Source organism: Balaenoptera acutorostrata, chromosome 15 (genome assembly GCF_949987535.1).
Source record: "Balaenoptera acutorostrata chromosome 15, mBalAcu1.1, whole genome shotgun sequence".
In the NCBI taxonomy this organism is placed as follows: domain Eukaryota; kingdom Metazoa; phylum Chordata; class Mammalia; order Artiodactyla; family Balaenopteridae; genus Balaenoptera; species Balaenoptera acutorostrata.
This window is the reverse complement of record NC_080078.1, coordinates 60,947,964-60,971,093: the sequence shown is the minus strand read 5'-3', so window position 1 is coordinate 60,971,093 and position 23,130 is coordinate 60,947,964. Positions and strand designations below refer to the sequence as shown.

The 23,130-nt window shown below is 42.1% G+C and overlaps 2 protein-coding genes across 4 annotated transcripts in view; both read right to left on the bottom strand.

Moving 5' to 3' along the window:
* Positions 1 to 974: 974 nt before the first annotated feature.
* Positions 975 to 12,662, bottom strand: LOC102999879 (protein phosphatase 1 regulatory subunit 3G). Its single transcript, XM_057529709.1, is given in 6 exon segments — positions 975 to 1,024; positions 1,027 to 1,236; positions 1,239 to 1,412; positions 1,415 to 1,691; positions 1,694 to 2,008; positions 12,471 to 12,662. Coding segments are annotated over 6 exon segments (1,218 nt in total).
* Positions 12,663 to 19,606: 6,944 nt separating this feature from the next.
* Positions 19,607 to 23,130, bottom strand: part of LOC103000151 (tyrosine-protein phosphatase non-receptor type substrate 1-like) — a 34,716-nt gene continuing 31,192 nt past the window's right edge. Inside the window, exons 5-6 of one of the 3 annotated variants that reach the window (XM_057530228.1) lie at positions 21,668 to 21,776; positions 19,607 to 21,041 (exon numbers count right to left, since the gene is read on the bottom strand). In XM_057530228.1, the coding sequence (XP_057386211.1) occupies positions 21,670 to 21,776 (107 nt within the window). In that variant the 3' untranslated portion in view covers positions 19,607 to 21,041; positions 21,668 to 21,669. Of the gene's footprint in view, positions 21,042 to 21,393; positions 22,789 to 23,130 lie in introns of those variants that run through there. The other 2 variants (XM_007193403.2, XM_057530229.1) reach the window with 2 other exon arrangements.

Sequence of the window (23,130 nt, the reverse complement as noted above, 5' to 3'; positions counted from 1 at the left end):
CCTGGCTTAGAGTCCAGCCTCGGGGAGTCCAGCTTCTCTGACTACTAATGGCTCAGGAGTCTAGCAGCTACAATGTGCTTTGCCTACACAAAGGGGACTGCAGGCCACGGACCGGCTCTAGTGGCTCACAGCCAAGACCTACAAATTACTCTGGCATTTCAACTCACCAAGCATCTTATCCTGCCGGGGGAAAGAACGATTTCTACAAAATATTTTTAAGAACACTCTAGCCCGTTATGGGAAATCTGGGCCTTTCCACATCAGAGAGGAAGAATGGAATTTTGAAAATACTGTTGTTTGACTATTTTAAAGTGTAGCATCATCCGCTGAAGAAGATGGCCAGACTGCCAAGGCCTCCCAAACTGACAAGAGCTGAAATATCAAGTAGTATCAGACGTGCCTGCGGCCTATACGTTTCAAAAAGACATTTGTACGCAAGTGCACAAGTCTCGGCAAACATTTCCCATATCCCAGTTAAGAGAAAAGGACAGCTCGGCCAAGGCCCCACCTGGTTTTCTCCCGCGGGCCCACAGGCCACACCTTCCCTCTGCGCGATGCGGCGGGATGCTTTGACCTCTCCCTGAGACCCGACGGGTCTCCTGCAGGGTGCAGGGCCTAAAACACGAAGTCCACAGTTGAAAACAAATCCCTAGGGTTTGCAGCCTCGCTCAGGGGTCAGGAGTCTTTTTTCGTGGAGAAAGCCACTGCTCGGAATCTTGAGGATGTCTTCCCATTCGAGGCAGGGTGAGAATTCCAGAGGCCTAAGCCACGGGAAATCGGCCGGGAAGGTAGGGCGCTATGCCTGGGCTCCGTGCCTGCTGGCGGAATCTGTCTGGGGTGCGAGCTTGTGGTGAGCGGCTCTTTCTCTCTAGGGGGATAGCGCTCAGCAAAGCGTCGCGGCTGCCTGAGCTCCACGCGTCCGTCGGCCCCTTCCCGCAGTCCCTGAGAGCGCCGCGGGGCTGAGGGCAGCGTGCTCAGAGCGCGTCTGTCAGGCTCACGTAGCGCAGCGTGTAGTTGGCCCCGCGTTGTTGTCCCAGTGCTCGCCCTGGGCGCAGCGGTAGCAGACAGCGAAGTGGGCGGTGACTCCCGGCGCGTCCGCGTCTTCTCCCTACTTGGGCTGCAGGCCCGGGGACAGGCACAGTGCGAAGCGGAAGCGCTCGGCGCCCGGCACCTCCTTCGCGTCCCCGAGCTCCACTGAGGGCGCGTCCTGCGGCGGAGGCTCCCCTGGTTCGGGCCCAGCTTGGCCGGCAAGTCCAGGAAGGAGCGCCCCTCGATGTAGGTGTAGCGCACGGCCACGGCGCACAGCCCCGGGCAGCCCAGCACTCGGCCGGAGCCGGTCACCTCTGCGCCCCAGGGCGCCGAGCAGTGCGCGCGTTCCATGAACATGCGCTGCTACCGCAGTCGCTCGGCTTGGGGAGCTCGAAGAGGCCGCAGCAGGGGAGGCGGCGTGTGCTGGGGGTGGCGGGGTGGCGGGGTGCGGTCCCCGCCGCCACGGCCGGCAGGCCCGGGAGGTACTCCAGGTCCTCGGTGGGCGCCGGGAAACTTCGGAGGCGGGAGAGCACGGCGGGCTGTACCTGCGGCTCCTCGGCCTCGCTGAAGTGCTTCATGCTGTCCAGGCTCAGTCCCAGCGCGTCCGCGAACTGCACCCGCTTCTCACACTTGGCGCAGCAGCAGCCTGGCTGTGCGGCGCTCCCTCCGCCCTCTCGCCGCCCTCCGCGCCCGGCCCGGGGCAGGCGGCTGCCAGCTGCTGCAGGAACCTGGCCGCCTGCAGGATCAGGTCGGCGGGCAGGAAGAAGGAGCGCGCGCGGCGGCTGCTTTCCAGCATCTCCTCCTGCTCCCGGAGGGCAGCCTCTTCCTGCGGGGACAGGGGCTCGGCATCTGGGCTCTGGGCCTCCGACCCTCCGCCGCTGTCACCGCCACCCTTTGTGCAGATCCCCGAGGCGGGCAGCTCCTCAGCTGGCGGGGGATCTTTAAAGGGCGCAGGTCCTGGCGTCTTCAAACTTAGCAGCTGCGTCTCCCCACGCCCCCACCCCCGGACTCCAGGAAGTCATCTGGGCCCAGGGCTTGTCCTCTGGAGACATGATGCCTGGGTGGTGGAAAGAGTGCGCCGTAGCAGATTTCTTGTAAAGCAATATACCTGAAGCATCCAAAATACAATACAATGATAAGTGAACAGTTTAATAAACTGTGATGCATCCATACGAAGAAATACTACTCAGAAATACAAAGGAATGAGTTAGTTATATGGACAACAGCTTGTAATTTTCTTAAAGGCATTATGTTTAGTGAACAAAGTCAATCTCAAAATGTCACATACCGTAAGATAAGACATATTACATTCCTGAACTTATATAGAAAACAGATTGGCATTTGCCAGAGTTTTGGGTTGGTGGGGATGGGCATCACTGTAAGGGGCTAGCACATGGGAGAGTTTGTGGTCAGGGAATGTTCTGCATCCTGACCATGGTGGTGGTTGCACAAACGTACACATGAGAGGATCAACATAAGTCAAATCTGGGAATGTTACAAACTCAGCTATCAATAACAATCTCACAATCATTATACCATATTTACTGACTATTAAGTTACCAAAATTATAATATAATTATATTAGGGTGATGGGGATAGAAAGTGAGAATGTGTGGCATGAGGTCAGGAGTAACAGAACATTACTTCCACATCTTCCATAGTGGGATGTCAATTAAAAATGCCTAAGTGAGAGACCTTCAAGATGGCGGAGACATAACCTTCCTCCCCACAAATACAACAGAAATATATCTACACGTGGAACAATTCCTACAGAACACCTAATGAACGCTGGCAGAAGACCTCAGACTTCCCAAAAGGCAAGAAACTCCCCACATACCTGGGTAGGGCAAAAGAAAAAAGAAAAAACAGAGACAAAAGAATAGGGATGGGACCTGCACCTCTGGGAGGGAGCTGCGAAGGAGGAAAGGTTTCCACACACTAGGAAGCCCCTTCACTGGCAGAGATGGGGGGGGGGGTGGGGGGAAGCTTTGGAACCACAGAGGAGAGCACAGCAACAGGGGTGCAGAGGGCAAAGTGGAGAGATTTCCGCACAGAGGAGTGGTGCCGAACAGCACTCACCAGCCCGAGAGGCTTGTCTGCTCCCCCGCTGGGGTGGGCGGGGCTGGGAGCTGAGGCTCGGGCTTCGGTCGGATCCCAGGGAGAGGACTGGAGTTGGCTGCGTGAACACAGCCTGAAGGGGGCTAGTGCACCATAGCTAGCCGGGAGGGAGTCCGGGAAAATGTTGGACCTGCCTAAGAGGCAAGAGAACATTCTTTAGGGGTGCGCAAGGAGAGGGGATTCAGAACACCGCCTAAATGAGCTCCAAAGACGGGCGCGAGGCATGGCTATCAGCGTGGACACCAGAGACGAGCATGAAACGCTAAGGCTGCTGCTGCAGCCACCAAGAAGGCTGTGTGCAAGCACAGGTCACTATCCACACCTCCCCTCCCGGGAGCCTGTGCAGCCCGCCACTGCCAGGGTCGCCTGATCCAGGGACTACTTCCCCGGGAGAACACCTGGTGCACCTCAGGCTGTTGCAATGTCATGCTGGCCTCTGCAGCCACAGACTCACTCCGCATTCCATACCCCTTCCTCCCCCAAGCCTGAGTGAGCCAGAGGCCCCTAATCAGCTTCTCCTTTGACCCTGTCCTGTCTGAGTGAAGAACAGACGCCCTCAGGTGACCTACAGGCAGAGGCGGGGCCAAATCCAAAGCTGAACCCCAGGAGCCGTGCGAACAAAGAGAGAAAAGGAAATGTCTCCCGGCAGCCTCAGGAGCAGCGGATTAAATCTCCACAATCAACTTGATGTACCCTGCAACTGTGGAATACCTGAATAGACAACGAATAATCCCAGAATTAAAGCGGTGGATTTTGGGAGCAACTGTAGACTTGGGGTTTGCTTTCTGCATGTAATTTGTTTCTGGTTTTATATTTATCTTAGTTTACTATTTAGAGTTTATTATCATTGGTAGATTTGTTTATTGATTTAGTTGCTCTCTTCCTTTTTCTTTAATATATAGATTTTTTTTCCATTTTTCTTTTTGTGTGTATATGTATGCTTCTTTGTGTGATTTTTTTCTGTATAGCTTGGCTTTTACCACTTGACCTAGGGTTCTCTCTGTCCTTTTTTTTTTTCTGTCCTATAGATTTTAGCACTTGTTATCATTGATGGATTTATTTTTTGGTTTGATTGCTCTCTTCCTCCTTCTTTTCTTTCTTTTTAAATTAGTTTTAATAATTTTTTTATTTTTTATTTTAATAACTTGATTTTATTTTATTTTTCCTTTCTTTCTTTCTTTTATTCTCCCTTTTCTTCTGAGCCTTGTGGCTGACAGGGTCTTGGTGCTCTGGATGGGTGTCAGACCTGTGCCTCAGAGGTGGGAGAGCCGAGTTCAGGACATTGGTCCACCAGAGACTTCCAAGCTCCACGTATATCAAACTGCAAAAGCTCTCCCAAAGATCTCCATCTCAACGCTAAGACCCAGCTACACTCAACGACCAGCAAGCTACAGTACTGGACACCCTATGCCAAACAACTAGCAAGACAGGAACACAACCCGACTCATTAGTAGAGAGGCGACCTAAAATCATAACAAGGTCATAGACACCTCCAAACACACCACCAGATGCGGTCCTCTGCAGCAGAAAGACAAGTCCAGCCTCATCCTCCAGACCACAGGCACCAGTCCCCTCCACCAGGAAGCCTACACAACTCACTGAACCAACCTTAGCCACTGGGAGCAGACACCAAAAACAACAGGAACTACAAACCTGCAGGCTGTGAAGAGGAGACCCCAAACACAGGAAGTTAAACAAAATGAGAATACAGAGTAACAAACAGCAGATGAAGGAGCAAGGTAAAAATGCACCAGACCAAACAAATGAAGAGGAAATAGGCAGTCTACCTGAAAAAGAATTCAGAGTAGTGATAGGAAAGAAGATCCAAAATACTGGAAATAGAATGGAGAAAATTCAAGGACCTAGAAGAACTAAAGAGCAAACAAACAATGATAAACAACACAATAAATGAAATTAAAAATTCTCTAGAAGAAATAAATAGCAGAATAATTGAGGCAGAAGAACGGATAAGTGACCTGGAAGATAAAATAGTGGAAATAAGTACTGCAGAGCAGAATAAAGAAAAAAGAATGAAAAGAATTGAGGACAGTCTCAGAGATTTCGGGGACAACATTAAACGCAGCAACATTCGAATTATAGGGGTCCCTGAAGAAGAAGAGAAAAAGAAAGGGACTGAGAAAATATTTGAAGAGATTATAGTTGACAATTTCCCTAGTATGGGAAAGGAAAGAGTCAATCAAGTCCAGGAACCACAGAGGACCAATACAGAATATATCAAACGAGAATCATGCCAAGATATATTAATCAAACTATCAAATATTAAATACAAAAACAAATATTAAAAGCAGCAAGGGAAAAACAACAAATAACACCCAAGGGAATCCCCAAAAGGTTAACATCTGATCTTTCAACAGAAACTCTACAAGCCAGAAGGGAGTGGAAGGACATATTTAAAGTGATGAAGGGGAAAAAACTACAACCGAGATTACTCAACCCAGCAAGGATCTCATTCAGATTTGACAGAAAAATTAAAACCTTTACAGACAAGCAAAAGCTAAGAGAATTCAGCACCACCAAAGCAGCTTTACAACAAATGCTAAAGGAACTTCTCTAGGCAGGAAACACAAGAAAAGGAAAAGACCTATAATAACAAACCCCAAAAAATTAAGAAAATGGGAATAGGAACATACATATCAATAATTACCTTAAATGTAAATGGATTAAATGCTCCAACCAAAGGACATAGACTGCCTGAATGGATACAAAAACAAGACCAATATATATGCTGTCAACAAGAGACCCACTTCAGACCTAGGGACACATACAGACTGAAAGTGAGGGGATGGAAAAAGATATTCCATGCAAATGGAAATCAAAAGAAAGCTGGAGTAGCAATTCTCATATCAGACAAAATAGACTTTAAGACAAACACTATTACAAAAGACAGAGAAGGACACTACATAATGATCAAGGGATCAATCCAAGAAGAAGATATAACAAATGTAAATATTTATGCGCCTAACCTTGGAGCACCTAAATACATATAGCAAATGGTAACATCCAGAAAAGGGGAAATCGACAGTAACACAATCATACTAGGGGACTTTAACATCCTCCTTTCACCAATGGACAGATCATCCAAGATGAAAAAAAATAAGGAAACACAAGCTTTAAATGATACATTAAAAAAGATGGACTTAATTGATACTTATAGGACATTCCACCCAAAAACAACAGAATACATTTTCTTCTCAAGTGCTCATGGAACATTCTGCAGGATAGATCATATCTTGGGTCACAAATCAAGCCTTGGTAAATTTAAGAAAATTAAACACGTATCAACTATGTTTTCTGACCACAATGCTATAAGACTAAATATCAGTTACAGGAAACAATCTGTAAAAAAAAAAAACACATGGAGGCTAAACAATACACTACATAATAAGCAAGAGATCACTGAAGAAATCAAAGAGGAAATCAAAAAATACCTAGACACAAATGACAATGAAAACACGATGATCCAAAACCTATGGGAGGCAGCAAAAGCACTTCTAAGAGGGAAGTTTATAGCAATACAATCCTACCTTAAGAAACAAGAAACATCTCAAATATACAACATAAAATTACACCTAAAACAATTAGAGAAAGAAGAACAAAAAAAACCCTAAAGTTAGCAGAAGGAAAGAAATCATAAAGATCAGATCAGAAATAAATCAAAAAGACATGATGGAAACAATAGCAAAGATCAATAAAACTAAAAGCTTGTTCTTTGAGAAGATAAACAAAATTGATAAACCATTAGCGAGACTCATCAAGAAAAAAAGGGAGAAGACTCAAATCGATAGAATTAGAAATCAAAAAGGAGAAGTAACAACTGACACTGCAGAAATACAAAAAATCATGAGAGATTACTACAAGCAACTCTATGCCAATAAAATGGGCAACCTGGAAGAAATGGACAAATTCTTAGAAATGCACAACCTGCCGAGACTGAACCAGGAAGAAATAGAAAATATGAACAGACCAATCACAAGCACTGAAATTGAAACTGTGATTAAAAATCTTCCAACAAACAAAAGCCCAGGACCAGATGGCTTCAAAGCTGAATTCTATCAAACATTTAAAGAAGAGCTAACAACTATCCTTGTCAAACTCTTCCAAAATATAGCAGAGGGAAGAACACTCCCATACTCATTCGATGAGGCCACCATCATCACCCTGATTCCAAAACCAGACAAAGATGTCACAAAGAAAGAAAACTACAAGCCAATATCAGTGATGAACATAGATGCAAAAATCCTCAACAAAGTACTAGCAAACAGAATCCAACAGCACATTAAAGGATCATACACCATGATCAAGTGGGGTTTATCCCAGGAATGCAAGGATTCTTCAATATACGCAAATCAATCAACGTGATACACCATATTAACAAATTGAAGGAGAAAAACCATATGATCATCTCAATCTATGCAGAGAAAGCTTTCGACAAAAATCAACACCCACTTATGATAAAAGCCCTGCACAAAGTAGGCATAGAGGGAACTTTCCTCAACATAATAAAGGCCATATATGACAAACCCACAGCCAACATTCTCCTCAATGGTGAAAAACTGAAACCATTTCCACTAAGATCAGGAACAAGACAAGGTTGCCCACTCTCCCCACTATTATTCAACATATTTTGGAAGTTTTACCCACAGCAATCACAGAAGAAAAAGAAATAAAAGGAATCCAAATCAGAAAAGAAGAAGTAAAGCTGTCACTGTTTGCAGATGACACGATACTATACATAGAGAATCCTAAAGAGGCTACCAGAAAACTACTAGAGCTAACCAATGAATTTGGTAAAGTAGCAGGATACAAAATTAATGCACAGAAATCTCTTGCATTCCTATACACTAATGATGAAAAATCTGAAAGTAAAAAGAAGAAAACACTCACATTTACCATTGCAATAAAAGGAATAAAATATCTAGGAATAAACCTACCTAAGGAGACAAAAGACCTGTATGTAGAAAACTATAAGACACTGATGAAAGAAATTAAAGATGATACCAACAGATGGAGAGATATACCATGTTCTTGGATTGGAAGAATCAATATTGTGAAAATGACTATACTACCCAAAGCAATCTACAGATTCAATGCAATCCCTATCAAACTACCAATGGCATTTTTCACAGAACTAGAACAAAAAATTTCACAATTTGTATGGAAACACAAAAGACCCCAAATAGCCAAAGCAATCTTGAGAACGAAAAATGGAGCTGGAGGAATCAGGCTCCCTGACTTCAGACTAAACGACAAAGCTACAGTAATCAAGACAGTATGTTACTGGCACAAAAACAGAAATATAGATCAATGGAACAGGATAGGAAGCCCAGAGATAAACCCACCCACATATGGTCACCTTATCTTTGATAAAGGCGGCAAGAATATACAGTGGAGAAAAGACAGCCTCTTCAATAAGTGGTGCTGGGAAAACTGGACAGGTACATGTAAAAGTATGAAATTAGAACACTCCCTGACACCATACACAAAAATAAACTCAAAATGGATTAAAGACCTAAATGTAAGGCCAGACACTATCAAACTCTTAGAGGAAAACATAGGCAGAACACTCTATGACATAAATCACAGCAATATCGTTTTTGACCTACCTCCTAGAGAAATGGAAATAAAAACAAAAAAAATTGAGACCTAATGAAACTTAAAAGCTTTTGCACAGCAAAGGAAACCATAAACAAGATGAAAAGATAACCCTCAGAATGGGAGAAAATATTTGCAAATGAAGCAACTGACAAAGGATTAATCTCCAAGATTTACAAGCAGCTCATGCAGCTCAATAACAAAAAAACAAAAAACCCAATCCAAAAATGGGCAGAAGACCTAAATAGACATTCCTCCAAAGAAGATATACAGATTGCTAACAAACACATGAAAGAATGCTCAACATCATTAATCATTAGAGAAATACAAATCAAAACTACAATGAGATATCATCTCACACCGGTCAGAATGGCCATCATCAAAAAATCTAGAAAAAATAATTGCTGGAGACGGTGTGGAGAAAAGGGAACCCTCTTGCACTGTTGGTGGGAATGTAAATTGATACAGCCACTATGGAGAACAGTATGGAGGTTCCTTAAAAACTAATCATAGAAATACCATACGACCCAGCAATCCCACTAATGGGCATGTAACCTGAGAAAACCATAATTCAAAAAGAGTAATGTACCAAAATGTTCATTGTAGCTCTATTTACAATAACCTGGACATGGAAGCAACCTAAGTGTCCATCGTCGGATGAATGGATAAAGAAGATGTGGCACATATATACAATGGAATATTACTCAGCCATAGAAAGAAACGAAATTGAGTTATTTGTAGTGAGATGAATGGACGTAGAGTCTGTCATACAGAGTGAAGTAAGTCAGAAAGGGAAAAACCAATACCGTATGCTAACAGATATATATGGAATCTAAGAAAAAAAAAAAGGTCATGAAGAACCTAGGGGCAAGACGGGAATAAAGACACAGACCTACTAGAGAATGGACTTGAGGATATGGGGAGGGGGAAGGGTAAGCTCTGACAAAGTGAGAGAGTGGCATGGACATATGTACACTAACAAACATAAAATAGATAGCTAGTGGGAAACCGCCGCATAGCACAGGGAGATCAACTCGGTGCTTTGTGACCACCTAGAGGGGTGGGATAGGGAGGGTGGAAGGGAGGGAGATGCAAGAGGGAAGAGATATGGGAACATATGTGTATGTATAACTGATTCACTTTGTTATAAAGCAGAAACTAACACACCATTGTAAAGCAATTGTACTCCAATAAAGATGTTAAAAAAAAAAAAGAATTTCCTTTGCATACTGACTTTCAAGTGAAGACTGACAATGCATTCCTAGGATCACAGCCTTTTCATCCACTCATACAACCAATATTTATTGAATGCTTTCTGGATGCCAAGTCCTGGGAGCTAAGCAGGAGGACCACAGTGGTGAATAGAATACAGTTGCCTTTTGGCTAAAGCTACCTGTCATTCAGTGTTGTTCAATTCTGCATAATGATGATGCTCTGCATATGTTCAGAGTAATCCTTCATGTTACTTTCCCTTCTGGGGTTGAATGCTACAGAAGATAATTATGTCATTCTTGAAAAATCCATGACAAGATTCTTCTGAGACATTTCTTCCCAGAGCCAAGTGGCTTCTTTGACTTGATGTCTATTTGAGACAGTAGGCATATGAATTAGGCAGGGGCTTTAGACAGCAATTCAGGATAGTGTTCCTGACACCTTTATAATGATCAAGTTTCACTGTTTGGGACAGTTGAAAAGAAATCACCACCTGTGTTTGTAATCATCTGATATTATTTACTTTCTTGCATAAATGCATAGAACATATGTTAAGATATAATTCTCCATGGATCTTTCTGTAGGTTTAAAGCCTAAATCTAATACTTGGGCAATGGAATATATTTCTCACTTTGTAATATTATTATTATTACCTCAGATTGCACTCTATTCTAATTATTTGCAAACACATCACTTTACTTTCAGCCTTTTTCAATATCCTGCCATATGAATTAATTCTTCCCATTTGTTACTTCAATCATTTGCTCTTCACAAATGCATCCATCTCAGCCAATAAATATTAAACATACTCGAATTTCCTTCACCTTAAAAAAATCCACCTCAACTTATCTTTCTCCTGAATGTGTTGCTTTCTCTCTTTCCTTCCTTGCGCAGTCAACTAACTCTTTTGAATGAGCAGTCCAAACCTAGTGTCTCCATTTATTCACTTTCTGTTTATTTCTCAGTCCTTTGGTATCTGGATATCACCAGAACCACTCAACTGGAACTCCTCTTGGTAAGGTCTCTGGTCACCAGTGAGTTTTCTCTGCTGTGATAGTAAATTCTATGTATCAACTTGCCTGGGCAATGAGGGGGTTCAGATATTTGATTAAACATTATTCTTGGTGTGTCTTGGGAGGATGCTTCTAGACAGAATCAACACTTGAATTGGGAGACTGAGCAAAGCAGATTGCCCTCCCCAGTGTGGGTGGGCCACATCCAATCCATTGAAGGCCTGATTAGGACAAAAAGGCTGAGTAAGAAAGAAGTCTCTCTGCTTGACTATCTTTGAACAAGGGCATCCATCTTCTCCTGCCTTCAGACTCAGACTGGACTAGACCCTCAGCTCTCCTGAGTCTCCTGCTTGCCAAGTGTAGATCTTGGTACTTCTCACTCTCCATAATTGCATCAACCAATTTATATATATATATATATATATATATATATATATATATATATATATATATATATATACACACATACACACACACACACACACACACAGTTAGTTCTGTGTTTCTGGGGAACTGCAACTAATACAATCACTAGGTCCAACTTAGTTCTGCTTCACATCCTTATGGCATATGAAGTCATTCACCAAATTCTTCCTCTTCAAACTCTTACCTCTCTTAGTATTGTCACACCCCTTTCTTCTACTTCTTATCTTATCTTTCTGACTCCAATTCATTGGCTTTCCTCCTCTGAAATGTTCACTAAATTTGATATTTTAAAGTGATTCCTTTTTCTTTTTCCATACTCTGTTCCCCAGTTGAATATTATTTCAACTTCAACTACTGTGTATTTGCTTTGTCTTCCAAGTCTTCACCTTTGTAAGTATTCATCCTTCTGATCCATACACATTCTCCCTGTTGTCTAGGAGATGTTTCTCTCTGGATGCCTGCATGCACTTCAGACTTAACGCATTCAAGAGTAAGCACATTGCTTTGTGACCACCTAGAGGGGTGGGATAGGGAGGGAGATGCAAAAGGGAAGAGATATGGGGATATATGTATATGTATAGCTGATTCACTTTGTTATAAAGCAGAAACTAACACACCATTGTAAAGCAATTATACTCCAATAAAGATGTTTAAAAAAAATTGGCTTGCAATAACTTCCAGCTGAATCAGTCTTGATTCAAGCCTTCCTGGAAGAGATTTTGGTGCACAAATGTTCTCAGTGTCTACTGTTTCCTGCAGTCAAGTGCTAAGACAGAGAACTTTCAACCCGAAGAGTGCATGGACTTGGAGACAGAAGTCTGACTCCTTCTCCTTGAAGAGGATGTAGGGGATGGAGGAATGGAATTTGGGGATGAATGCCTGAGAGTTTTATTACTAGCCCAGCGTATCCTCCCTTCCTTCACCTTCATCCCTTGCTACCCTGAGTCCTTGACCTACTACTGTCTGCACCCCAGGCATATGGCAGGTGTTTTCACACCAGATATTCCCAGCCATGCTGCCCAGAGGGGCTGGCGAGAGGCTGCATCCACCTTTTCCCACCCTGGGTGCCTGAGCCCTCAGGGTGATGTCGGTCTGGACTGGGGGCTGCTCATCCTGGACCACCCAGCAGGCAAACTTCTTGCCATCCAGAGTGACCTCTGCCTGCAAGGTGTGTTCCAGAGAGTAGGTCCTGTCTGGGCTTCTGATGACCTCAGGGGAATTCATGGTCTGTGTTTTATGCTTGTTCTGCATCCGGGTGATGTGCAGGTTGGAATGGTAGAAGTGGCTCACATGGGTACAGCCACTATGGAGTACAGTACAGAGATACCTTTAAAAACTAAAAATAGAACTACCATACTATCCATCAGTCTCACTCCTGGACATTATCTGGAGAGAACCATACTTTAAAAAGAAACATGCACCCCAACGTTCATTGTAGCACTATTTACAATAGCCAAGACATGGAAGCAACCTGAATGTCCATGGACAGAGGAATGGATAAAGAAGATGTGGTACATATATACAATGGACTGCTAGTCAGCCATAAAAAAGAACGAAATAATGCCATTTGCAGCAACATGGATGGACCTAGAGGTTAACATACTTAGTGAAGTAAATCAGACAAAGACAAATATCATAGGATATCACTCATATGTGGGGTCTAATTTTAAAAACAATACAAATGAACTTATTTACAGAACAGAAACAGACTTACAGATATCAAAAACAAACTTATGGTTACTAAGGCAGAAACGTGGGAGAGGGGAGGGATAAATCAGGAGTTGGGATTAACATACACGAACTACTATATATAAGATAGATAATCAACAGGGGCTTATTATATAACACAGGGAACTCTACTCAATATTCTGTGATAACCCATATGAGAAAAGAATCTGAAAAAGAATGAATATATGTATATGTATAACTGAATCACTTTGCTGTACACCTGAAACTAACACAACATTGTAAATCAACTACACTCCAATAAAATTTAAAAAATAAAATAAAATACAGACCATAACACTAATAAAGACTATTGAAAACACTGGGAAAAAAAACAAAGAAAAGTGGTTCACATGGCACGTTAGATTCACTCTCTGATGCATATGGATTTGCATCCCAGAGGGCTTGGTGGTGATCTTCAGGGTGGGGACAACTAAAGACAGAAACAGAAAGAAACATCCATTGAAATTACCCCAGCCTGCCTGCCCTCTATGTCTTCTTTTCCCAGGAACCAGCCACAAGATCTCTCACGCTCAAAGTTACCTTTTTAAAAAAATTAAAGAAATACTTTTTTCTTTGATGCTCAATGTAAGGCAAATAGAGCTAAATGTTAAATTAATTAAATTGGTGTAGGGTATTAGAGCACTGCTTTCTGTATCCATAATCTTTGGTATGTTGTGTTTTTGTTTTTATTTATCTCAAGGTATTATTTAACTTCCCCTGTGATTTCTTCGTTCACATATAGGTTATTTGAGGGTGTGTTGTTAAATTTCCACATATTTTTGATTTTCCTCTTCTTCTTCAGCTACTGATTTGTAATTTCATTCAATTGTAATCAGAAAAGCTACTTTCTATAATTACAATCTTTCAAAAAATCTTAAGACTTCTTGCTGCCTACCATATGTTCTATCCTGGAGAATGTTCCATGTGCACTTGAGAGGGATGTATATTAGGGTCTTGTTCAGTTGAATGTTCTGTACATGTCAGTGAGGTCCAATTGATCTGTAATGTTATTAAAGTCCTCTCTATCCTTATTAATATTCATTCTGGTTGTTCATGAAAGTGGGGTATTAAAATCTCTTTCTATTGCTTTATTTCTCTCTAATTCTCCCTTCCATTCTGGAAATATTTGCTTCTTATATTTAGAGTTATGACATTTGATATACAAATATTAGTTATATTTTCTTGGTTGAATTGACCCTTTTACCAGTATATAATGTCCTCTTTGTCTATTGTATCAGTTTTTTACTTAAATTCTATTTTATCTACTATTAGTACAGCTACCCCTGCTATCTTTTGGTTACAATTTTCATGGACATGTTTTTCCTTTCTTTCACTTTCAGCATTTGTATGCTCGTAGATCTAAAGTGAATCTCTTATAGATAGCATGTACTTGGATCCTTGTTGGTTTTTCCCCATTTAGTCAATCTATGTCTATTTATTGAGGAGTTGAATCCATTTACATTTAAAATAATTACAAATGGGGAAGGACTTCCTATTGCTATTTTGTGAATTATTATCTGTATGTCTTGTATCTTCTCCCCTCCTTTCCTCTCTTAATACCTTCTTTTGACTTTCATTGGTTTTGTTTATTTCTGCTCCAATCTAATCTTTTTATTTTCTTCCTTCAGCTGGCTTTGTATTCTGAAAGAGGAACACACTCACCTCAGAGTATTACACAATATTAATTCAGACGGTGGCAATGGGAAGGACACACTGATTGTCCCCAGAGAATAAAAGAACAGCAGAGCTTGGAGTACAATTCTCAGAGCAGGCCAGGTAAATGGCAAGTGGCAGGAGAGTTAATTAACCCCTCCTGGAGGGTTTTTCTGGAAGAAAAGATCTGGAAGTGGGTGACACTCACAACCCCTCCTTCTAGTCTCATGATTCCCCAGAGCTACTCCTGGCCGTAGTAGGAGGACACACCCACTCATTGACTTCCTGTGGGTGGGACAAGGTCCCTGACTGAATTGTGGTGACCCCTCAGGTACTTGCCACCATGTTCCAATCACATCCCAGTTGGAAATAGGTGAGTGGAATTGTGCAGGCTAGAAGAGATTCTGCTTGCCTGAGGATTCCTTTGTTTTGGCTCAGTCAATATTGGGCATTTGGGGGCAAACTTCACCCAGGTTGAGATTGCATCCTGAATCCAGAAGCTAAGATATATCTACAAGTATCTGTTTCTAATATTCAGGATCAGAAAATAGGTCATAACAGACACAATGCATATTTCTGAGCCCAGGTTTGTCCTGAAATTTCAGAATGACTAGTCAGCCTTCCAGGTCCCAGTTTTCCAACTTTTTGGACCATGCAATGAACACATTTAGTTGCCTTTTTCCTACCCCCAATTTTTTTACTTCAGAATGTCCATGTCTTATGTTCAGTTTCTGGTGGTGTTGGCCATCACAGAAGGGCCCTAGCCTCTCAACCTGGCTTAATTGAATATTAGACATAGGACCCCAGAATGAATAACCAGAAGGGTCATCAGCAGGATACCAGCTTACTGGGTTGTTTGTGAAAGAAGGGGCCCAGGACCCAGTATGTGATAACGATGTAGTGCATATTGCAGAGTTTGTAAAAGTCTACTTTTAGCAGACAAGGGGATGGAGTTTATCAGATTATTTTCACCGTTCATGGACACACAGGTGCCTGGACCAGATATATGGACATGTCAGGATGCCCTTTCATTAACTTCACACAGTATAGGTGCTACCATCCCATGTGACACATCACTGATGCAGATGGAATCAATCTGTTTGGTTGGTCATTGTGCTTTCCATTTAGAATACTTTGGGGAATTGTCTTCCACTGAAACCATAGATTACTTATCGTTATGGCCCAGTCCCATTGAACCACTAGACAGGCGCTCGTGGGGACAAAGAAGCCATTTTGCAGCCCCGGTTTACAGTACCTCCAGCTTTGACTGGCAGTGAACTCTCAGGTTGTTTTACCGGAACTCTTCACCTGAAGTTCCTGTAAGAAATGTCAAATCATTGTTCATGTTCCTTGCCTTGGCCCAAGATGTTCTGAGGTTCTGGTATAGATCAAGAGGAGGTCTCATTACACATCCTTTCAGCCATGTGTACTGGCACCAAAGTATAAAAATTATAAATGTGGTTGCCATATGGGTGAGAAGGAGACCAATGCACAGAAAGGAGGATGGCACCTTCCTTGGGCATCAGTATATGAGGATGGCCTGCAGAATAGCAGGCACTTAAATAAACATATTTACAGTGAGGCAAATACATTTCTATTAAATGAGAAATGTCAAATAGAATTTGTGTCAGATTTTTCTTTATGTTCTGGGATCAGAGACAAGGCCTCAAGCTAAGGACAAGGTGTTCATAACCAACATACTGTGTTCAGAGAGTGACCTGGAGAAAGAGCCATCTCCCATTTTCTGCAAGCTCTTTCATGATGCAAAAGCCCACTCATCCAAAATAAACGTTGATAGTTGCATTCTCCATGAAATTGATATTTTTCCTAATGGGTGAAAATTGGTTCTTAGAGCGTGAAAAAATCTTAATTATCACAATGTTTCACGTTAATGTTCAACCCTATCCAACAAAATCTTATTCCTCAGTATTTAATTGCTCTTGGTATGTGTTCTTGGGGATCACACAAGCAGCAGCATTATCATTGAGTTCATGGAAGATACACAGAGTGTATGCAAGATGAATTCTACAAAACTATGGAGGACTTTCTCTTGATGGATTTCTCAAATATAATGCATTTGTTTTCTATTGCTGAATAACTTATTACCAAAAATATAGTGGCTTAAAAAAAAAACAACAAGTCTATTATTTCATAGTTTGTGTGACTCAAGAGTTCAGGAACAGCTTAACTTAGCTGTCATTCACAGAAAGAAGAGGAGGTGGAGACACAGGGAAATGCCATCTACAATCCAAGGAATATCTGAGGTTACCAGGGGCTGGGAGAGAGGCCTGGAAAAGTTTCTCCCTGAAGTTCATAGTAGCTTTCTTCATACTTGCAAAAACTTGAAAACAACCAAGATGACCTCCAATAGGTGAACTGGCAAAGAAATTGGTAAATCCAGATAATCAAATATTATTCAGAACTAAAATGATATGCGCTCTCAAACCCTGAAAAGATGTGGGGGAATCTTAAATGCTTATTAATAACTGAAAGGAAAAATCTATATGCTGCATGATTCCAACTATGCAACATTCTGGGAAAGGGCTCCACCCCATGACTTAATTCATTCCCAAAGACCCACCTCCAAATACCATCACTTCATGGGTTAGACTTGAACATATGAATTTCAGGGGGATACAAACATTCGGTCGATAACAGAGTTCCTTAAGTTTTACATAAAGTCCTTGTCTGTGGCAAGGTCCCATGCAGGATACCACACACATTTACTTGTCGTGTCTCCTTAGGCTCCTCTCAGCTGTGACACCTTCTCTGACTGTCCTTGTTTTTGATGATTTCTACAGATTTGATGAATACTACTCAGATGTATTGTAGGATGCCCCTCTGTTACATTTTGTCTGATGCTTTTCTCATAATTAATCTAGGGTTATGGGTTTTGGGGAAGGCCCCAGAGGAAAAGTGCCATTTTCATCAATTCTACATGATTTATGCCTATTGATATTGATTTATTGTTGGTGAACTCTTGCTGACCTGGCTAACTTGTATTAGTCAGGTTTCCCCACTGTAAAGTAACCCTTTTTCCTCCTTCCATTTGTCCCCTTTGGAAGGGAGTCACCACGTGCAGCCCATACTTCAGGGGTAGTGAATTGGGTTTCCCCTTATTTAGAGTGAAGTGTCGTCATAAATTGAGACTTTCCTGCAAAGAAGATTTTGTTTAATTCTCCATTTATTAATTTATTAAATTATTTGTTTACATCTATATGGACTCATAGATATTTATTATATTTTGGTTGATAATCTGTCTTAGTCTATTTGGGTGCTATAACAAAATATCAGAGACTGGATGGCTTACAACAGAAATTTATTGCTCACAGTTCTGGAGGCTTGAATTCCACTATCAGCTTAGCAGTATGATTGGGTGAGGGCCCTCTTTTGGATTGCAGATTTCTCATTGTATCTTCACATGGCAGAAGGAACTAGGATGATCTTGGGGGTCTCTTTTAGAAGGGTACTAATCCCATACATGACAGAGGATCCCTTATGAACTAGTCATGTTCCAAAGGCCCCAACTTCTAACATGGTCACATTGGGCATTAATATCCTAAAATGTGAATTTTGAGGGGACAAAAACATTCAGAATATGAATATATATATATGTATGTATATATATATACATACATATATATATCCAATATTTTATATATTTCTTGCCCAAATTGTTCCAGCTTTGTCCATTGGGACCTCTTTCAGTTTGTTCCTGAGCCCCTTTGACAATCTCTTATCAATGTCAGTTTTTGGTTTTTGGTTTTGTTTTCTTTTGGTTTTTCACTTCCTTGGTTTCTGAAGAATACTGAATTTTTGACAGGATTTCTGAACACAAAGAAGAGAGATTAGCCTTTAATGAAAAAACTTTAGAACACAAGAGCCAGGTGATTGAATTAGATAATTTTTATTTTGAAACCAACATCTAGTAAAAACTAATTCATTCATTTATTAAATTAAACAATGGCCTAGTATGTGGCAGTCACTGTTCTAGCACCTGAGGATTCAGAGTCCCTTCTCATAGAACTGATGTCCTGTTTGAGGAAGAGACAACACATACATCAGGGTTCATTTTGTCTGGTGCATGAATAACATCAATCCCCTAACACAGGGTTCAGATTTCAGTTACCACAGAAACTTTACTGTGAACAATACATAAACTACAACTTTGCTGCTAAGTATACTTCAGTCCACAAATCATTATGTACTAACAGATGCTCATCGTGATCAGTAACCAATCATATCAATTCTTTGAAAGTCTGTAGTGATTGGTCACTGTGACTCTGTTACACAGTTTAGGCACAGACAGCAAAATAGGTAGTTGTGTTTTCTCCTCTCTCCCAGTGATAAACCCACATGACATTTACAAAAGTGAATAATTATAAAAGGACATTGGCAACAAAGATGAAAGTGCCATGGAGAGACAAAATATGATGATGCAAGAAGTTATATTCAAACAATATAAATGGACTACAGAAGAAATAGCTGACCAAGGAATGGTACCTTAATAGTGTTAGAAAGATTCTAGATATGCAATCAGAAGAACTTAGTAAAGGCAAACTTACCACATAAATGAGGAAAGTGGTGGTGAGGAAAAGGGTGAAAATGTCCCAGAGGAAGTGACAACAGCAAATACTTTGAATTAAAGAAAGTTTGTAAAGATTTCACAACATTGAGAGTACAAGGCATAAAATGTCAGAAACTGATCCAAACTTCGCAAGGAGCATAATCACCAAGTTGTAAAAAAAAATGCTCTTATATTATAAATTATGCAAGAAGAAGAAGGCAAGCACTGTTCAAACACTTTGGATACGTTTTTATAAAGAAATAAATTGCTTTAATTCTCAGTGTTTCTAATTTGTCAAACTGCATATTATTAGTAGCTGACAGTAAGAGAGTTCCTAATATTTTGAAATCAAATTTTAATGATCACAGAACAATCTTTATTTATCCCATTGATTACTGAGATCACTTCCCATGATTCAGTTTACACAGTAATTTTTATGGTCCTTCTCTATCATGCAAAGTGAGAACTGCCTATGCTTTGTATGTCAGATGGTAATAAATGTTCAGGAAACAAATTAATCAGGTTAAGAGGTCATGGAATGCGAGGCTGAGAGAGGAATTGATACTTTATACAGGGTGGTATATGGAAGATGTCTTTGAGAAAGTGATATTTGAGCAGAGGCTGGAATGAAGGAAGAGAGTGAGCCAGGCAGACATGTTGGAGGAGGAAGCAGAGGAATGATAGGATTTGACTTACATTCCCAAAGAATCACTGAGGCTGAAACAGGAAAGCCAGTCAGAGACTATAGCAATGGTGCAGGAAGAGATGATGGTGGCTGGGACCAGGGAGCAGTGGTGGGGGTGAGAATGTGCAGATATGGATGCAATTCAGAAGTGTGCTGGAGGGGATTGGACTGGCTCATGAGAGCTGATATTTACGTTTTCAGGAATTTTGCAAACTAGTTGTTAAACTGTTGCTAACTTGAAATTGACCACATTGGGAGTATTTATACCAAGAAATTTTCTTTATTTATTTATTTTTCTTTTTGGATAGTTAATTGTTAAAGAGTTCCATCTCACCACTGGACATAACCATTTTGAAGGCAGAATTGAATATGTGATATAAAAGAAAGAGAAATCAAGGATGACTCCAGGCTTCCGGACACAGTATATTTACCATGAGCAATAGGGTTGGGAAGGATGCAAGATGATAGAAAAACTACTCTTCCCATCACGGAGAGAGGAGGGAACACTATTTTCTGGGTTTGAGAAGTTGGCTATTTAGACAACGAGGAAGGAGAATAGTTTTTCTTAAAGCTAAGATTGGGAGTCATTTGTACTAAAGAGGCACCTCAAAGGGTGGGGAGTCAGGTGAAAGCAGGAATCCAGAGGACAGAATAACTCCTCAACACAGGGCATTATTGTGTAGTTCATGGCCGAGTCCAAGGTGATGGATGAGAGATAACCTGATCTGGGTTGATCTGACTTATTTCTCATATTCCAGGGAAATATCCTGAGTCAGCCCCCAGAGCTACTTCCCATGATCCTTGCTCAGGACCATGTATGAAGACCCAACTCTGGAGGCTTCAAGGGCATGTGGGCAGGCAAGTCTCCATGGAGGGTAGGCATTTGGAGCAGAGTCATGGAAGCTCCCAGCTGAGTCCTTCTCCTGGGCTGGGTCCCTCAGGAAGAGAAGGAGGCAGCAGACACTGAGGGTGACACCAGCAGGGAGGAAGGAAGGAGCTGTGAGAAACATGTCCATATTTAATTATCTGCTCATCACTCAGGAAACGCTCCTTGCATGCCTCCTATGTGCCCAGGTGTTCTCCTCCCAGGATGTCTGTCTTGAGAGGATGGGAAGCCCCTGGGATAGCACTCTGACCCCTCAGCCTCCTCCCCAGGTCCTGATGGCCCATCCCCAGCCCTTCTATTCTGTCACACGGAGGGTCAGAGCACAAGCCGCTCTCAGAATAGCCAATCCAGAGTTCTCAACATTACCCGAAAATGTGGATTCCTTTTGCCCCAAGGAGCCCCAGGACTCAAGTGTCTAGAAATGGTCTCCAAGGGAACCACCCACTCAGCTCCTCCTCATTCAGCACCCTCTGCCCACTTCCTCCGTAGAACTGCTAAAAGACACCCTTTGAAAACCCCTGATCCAGCCCACGTCCTCCAGGATCCCACACACCTCCTGGGAGTTGGGCACCTCTTAGAGGGAAACAGGATACTCCTGAGGGTATTGAGGGAAGTGTGTCCCCTTCTCTTTTCTCCCCGTGGGCCCTGACCCTGTGTGATCTGTGGGCTGGCTCCCCTACTGACCTTATTTCATATAGGACAGATCTTGTCCTGTCCTCCCTCCTACCCCAACTTACAGTCAGGCCCAATGCTTCCTGTAGACAAAGATGACAGAGACACCGACCACCAGCAGGACTTTGGGGCCTAGGAGGAGAACTACCAGGAGAGGAGAAGACAGCTCTGAGCCTGGAAATCAGGGGACAAGAGGAGGGATTAGAGGGATCACACAGGAGCCATTCCAAGAGGCCTCCACTTACTCCATCTGAGGTCACCTGGGCCCATCAGAACTCTGAGGCTTTGACCTGCATCCTGATCTCAAGCTTGAGGCAGATATCAGCATACAGGAGTCCCTCATTCTCCCACTGTCTTTCTCAGGCTGCAAGGGTGTTATTACTTGGAGAGAAAATGTCAGATGTGAAAATAACTGTGAGACAAGAGAAAATTCAGCAAATCCTAATTGTCTCTCACTAGGCTGCCATCCCATCTTCAACCAGCCACCAGAAAAATTATGGAGAAATAGACAAGGCAGCTAGAGTTATTTGGAAATACCATCACCAATATAAATTTGTCTAAACTTTGAAAATCTTAGAAAAGTGTCCTAAGGAGCACAGATCATAGAAAGGGGTTTAAAAGTATGCGTGATTTAAAAGGGTTGGAACAGAATCCCCACAATCTGTGCATATGTTACATTACATGTCAAGAGGGATTAGCAGCAGTGATTTGTTAAGGATCTGGAGATGGGCACATTTTCTTAGTGGAGGCCATGTAATCACAAAGATTCTTATAAGTAAAAGATTGAGGCAGAACAGTTGGAGGAGATGTGATGTCAGAAGCAGAGGTCAGACTGATGTGAGGCCATTTGTCAAGGAGTGTGGGCACCTCTGGGAGTTGGAAAAGGGAAGGAAATGGATTCTTCTCTAGAGTCTTCTGAAGGAGCAGAGTCCAGCCACCCATTGTAGACTTCTGACCTCTACAACTGTATGATAATGCATTTGTCTTGTACTAAATCACTAAATGTGGTAATTACTTACACTGACTATAGGAACCTAATTCAAGGAGAACAGATGTGAATAAATGGATATGCATGAGTTAAGGTGCATAACTTCTGGGTAGAAAAATTGAAAAGAAGGAAGACATGCTGATGGCAATTGAGAGGTAAAGGGAAAAAGAAAAAAGTAGGGGGAAGGGATTTAGGTTCCTGAAAGACAAAAGAGAAACAAAGTATTAGAGGACTCAGAACATTTCTCCCACTATCAAAACCGACCAACCAACCAAAAACTCCGTTAACATCTTGATTTATGCTGTACTAGGGAAGAGAGGTCCATTAGGCTAGAAATATTGTAAAAAAAAAACCCTATACCATAAAAACAAACAATAAGATGTGCATCCTCACACCAGACCCACTGGATGCAGGCCTGCAGTGGCTGGAGCCCTCAGATGCCCAGGGTAGGCTTTGGATCTGGGGAGAAGGATCACATCAGCATCCTACAATTCTCTGCAGCCTGCCAACCTAGATGCTCCAAAAAGCATGCCCAGCCTT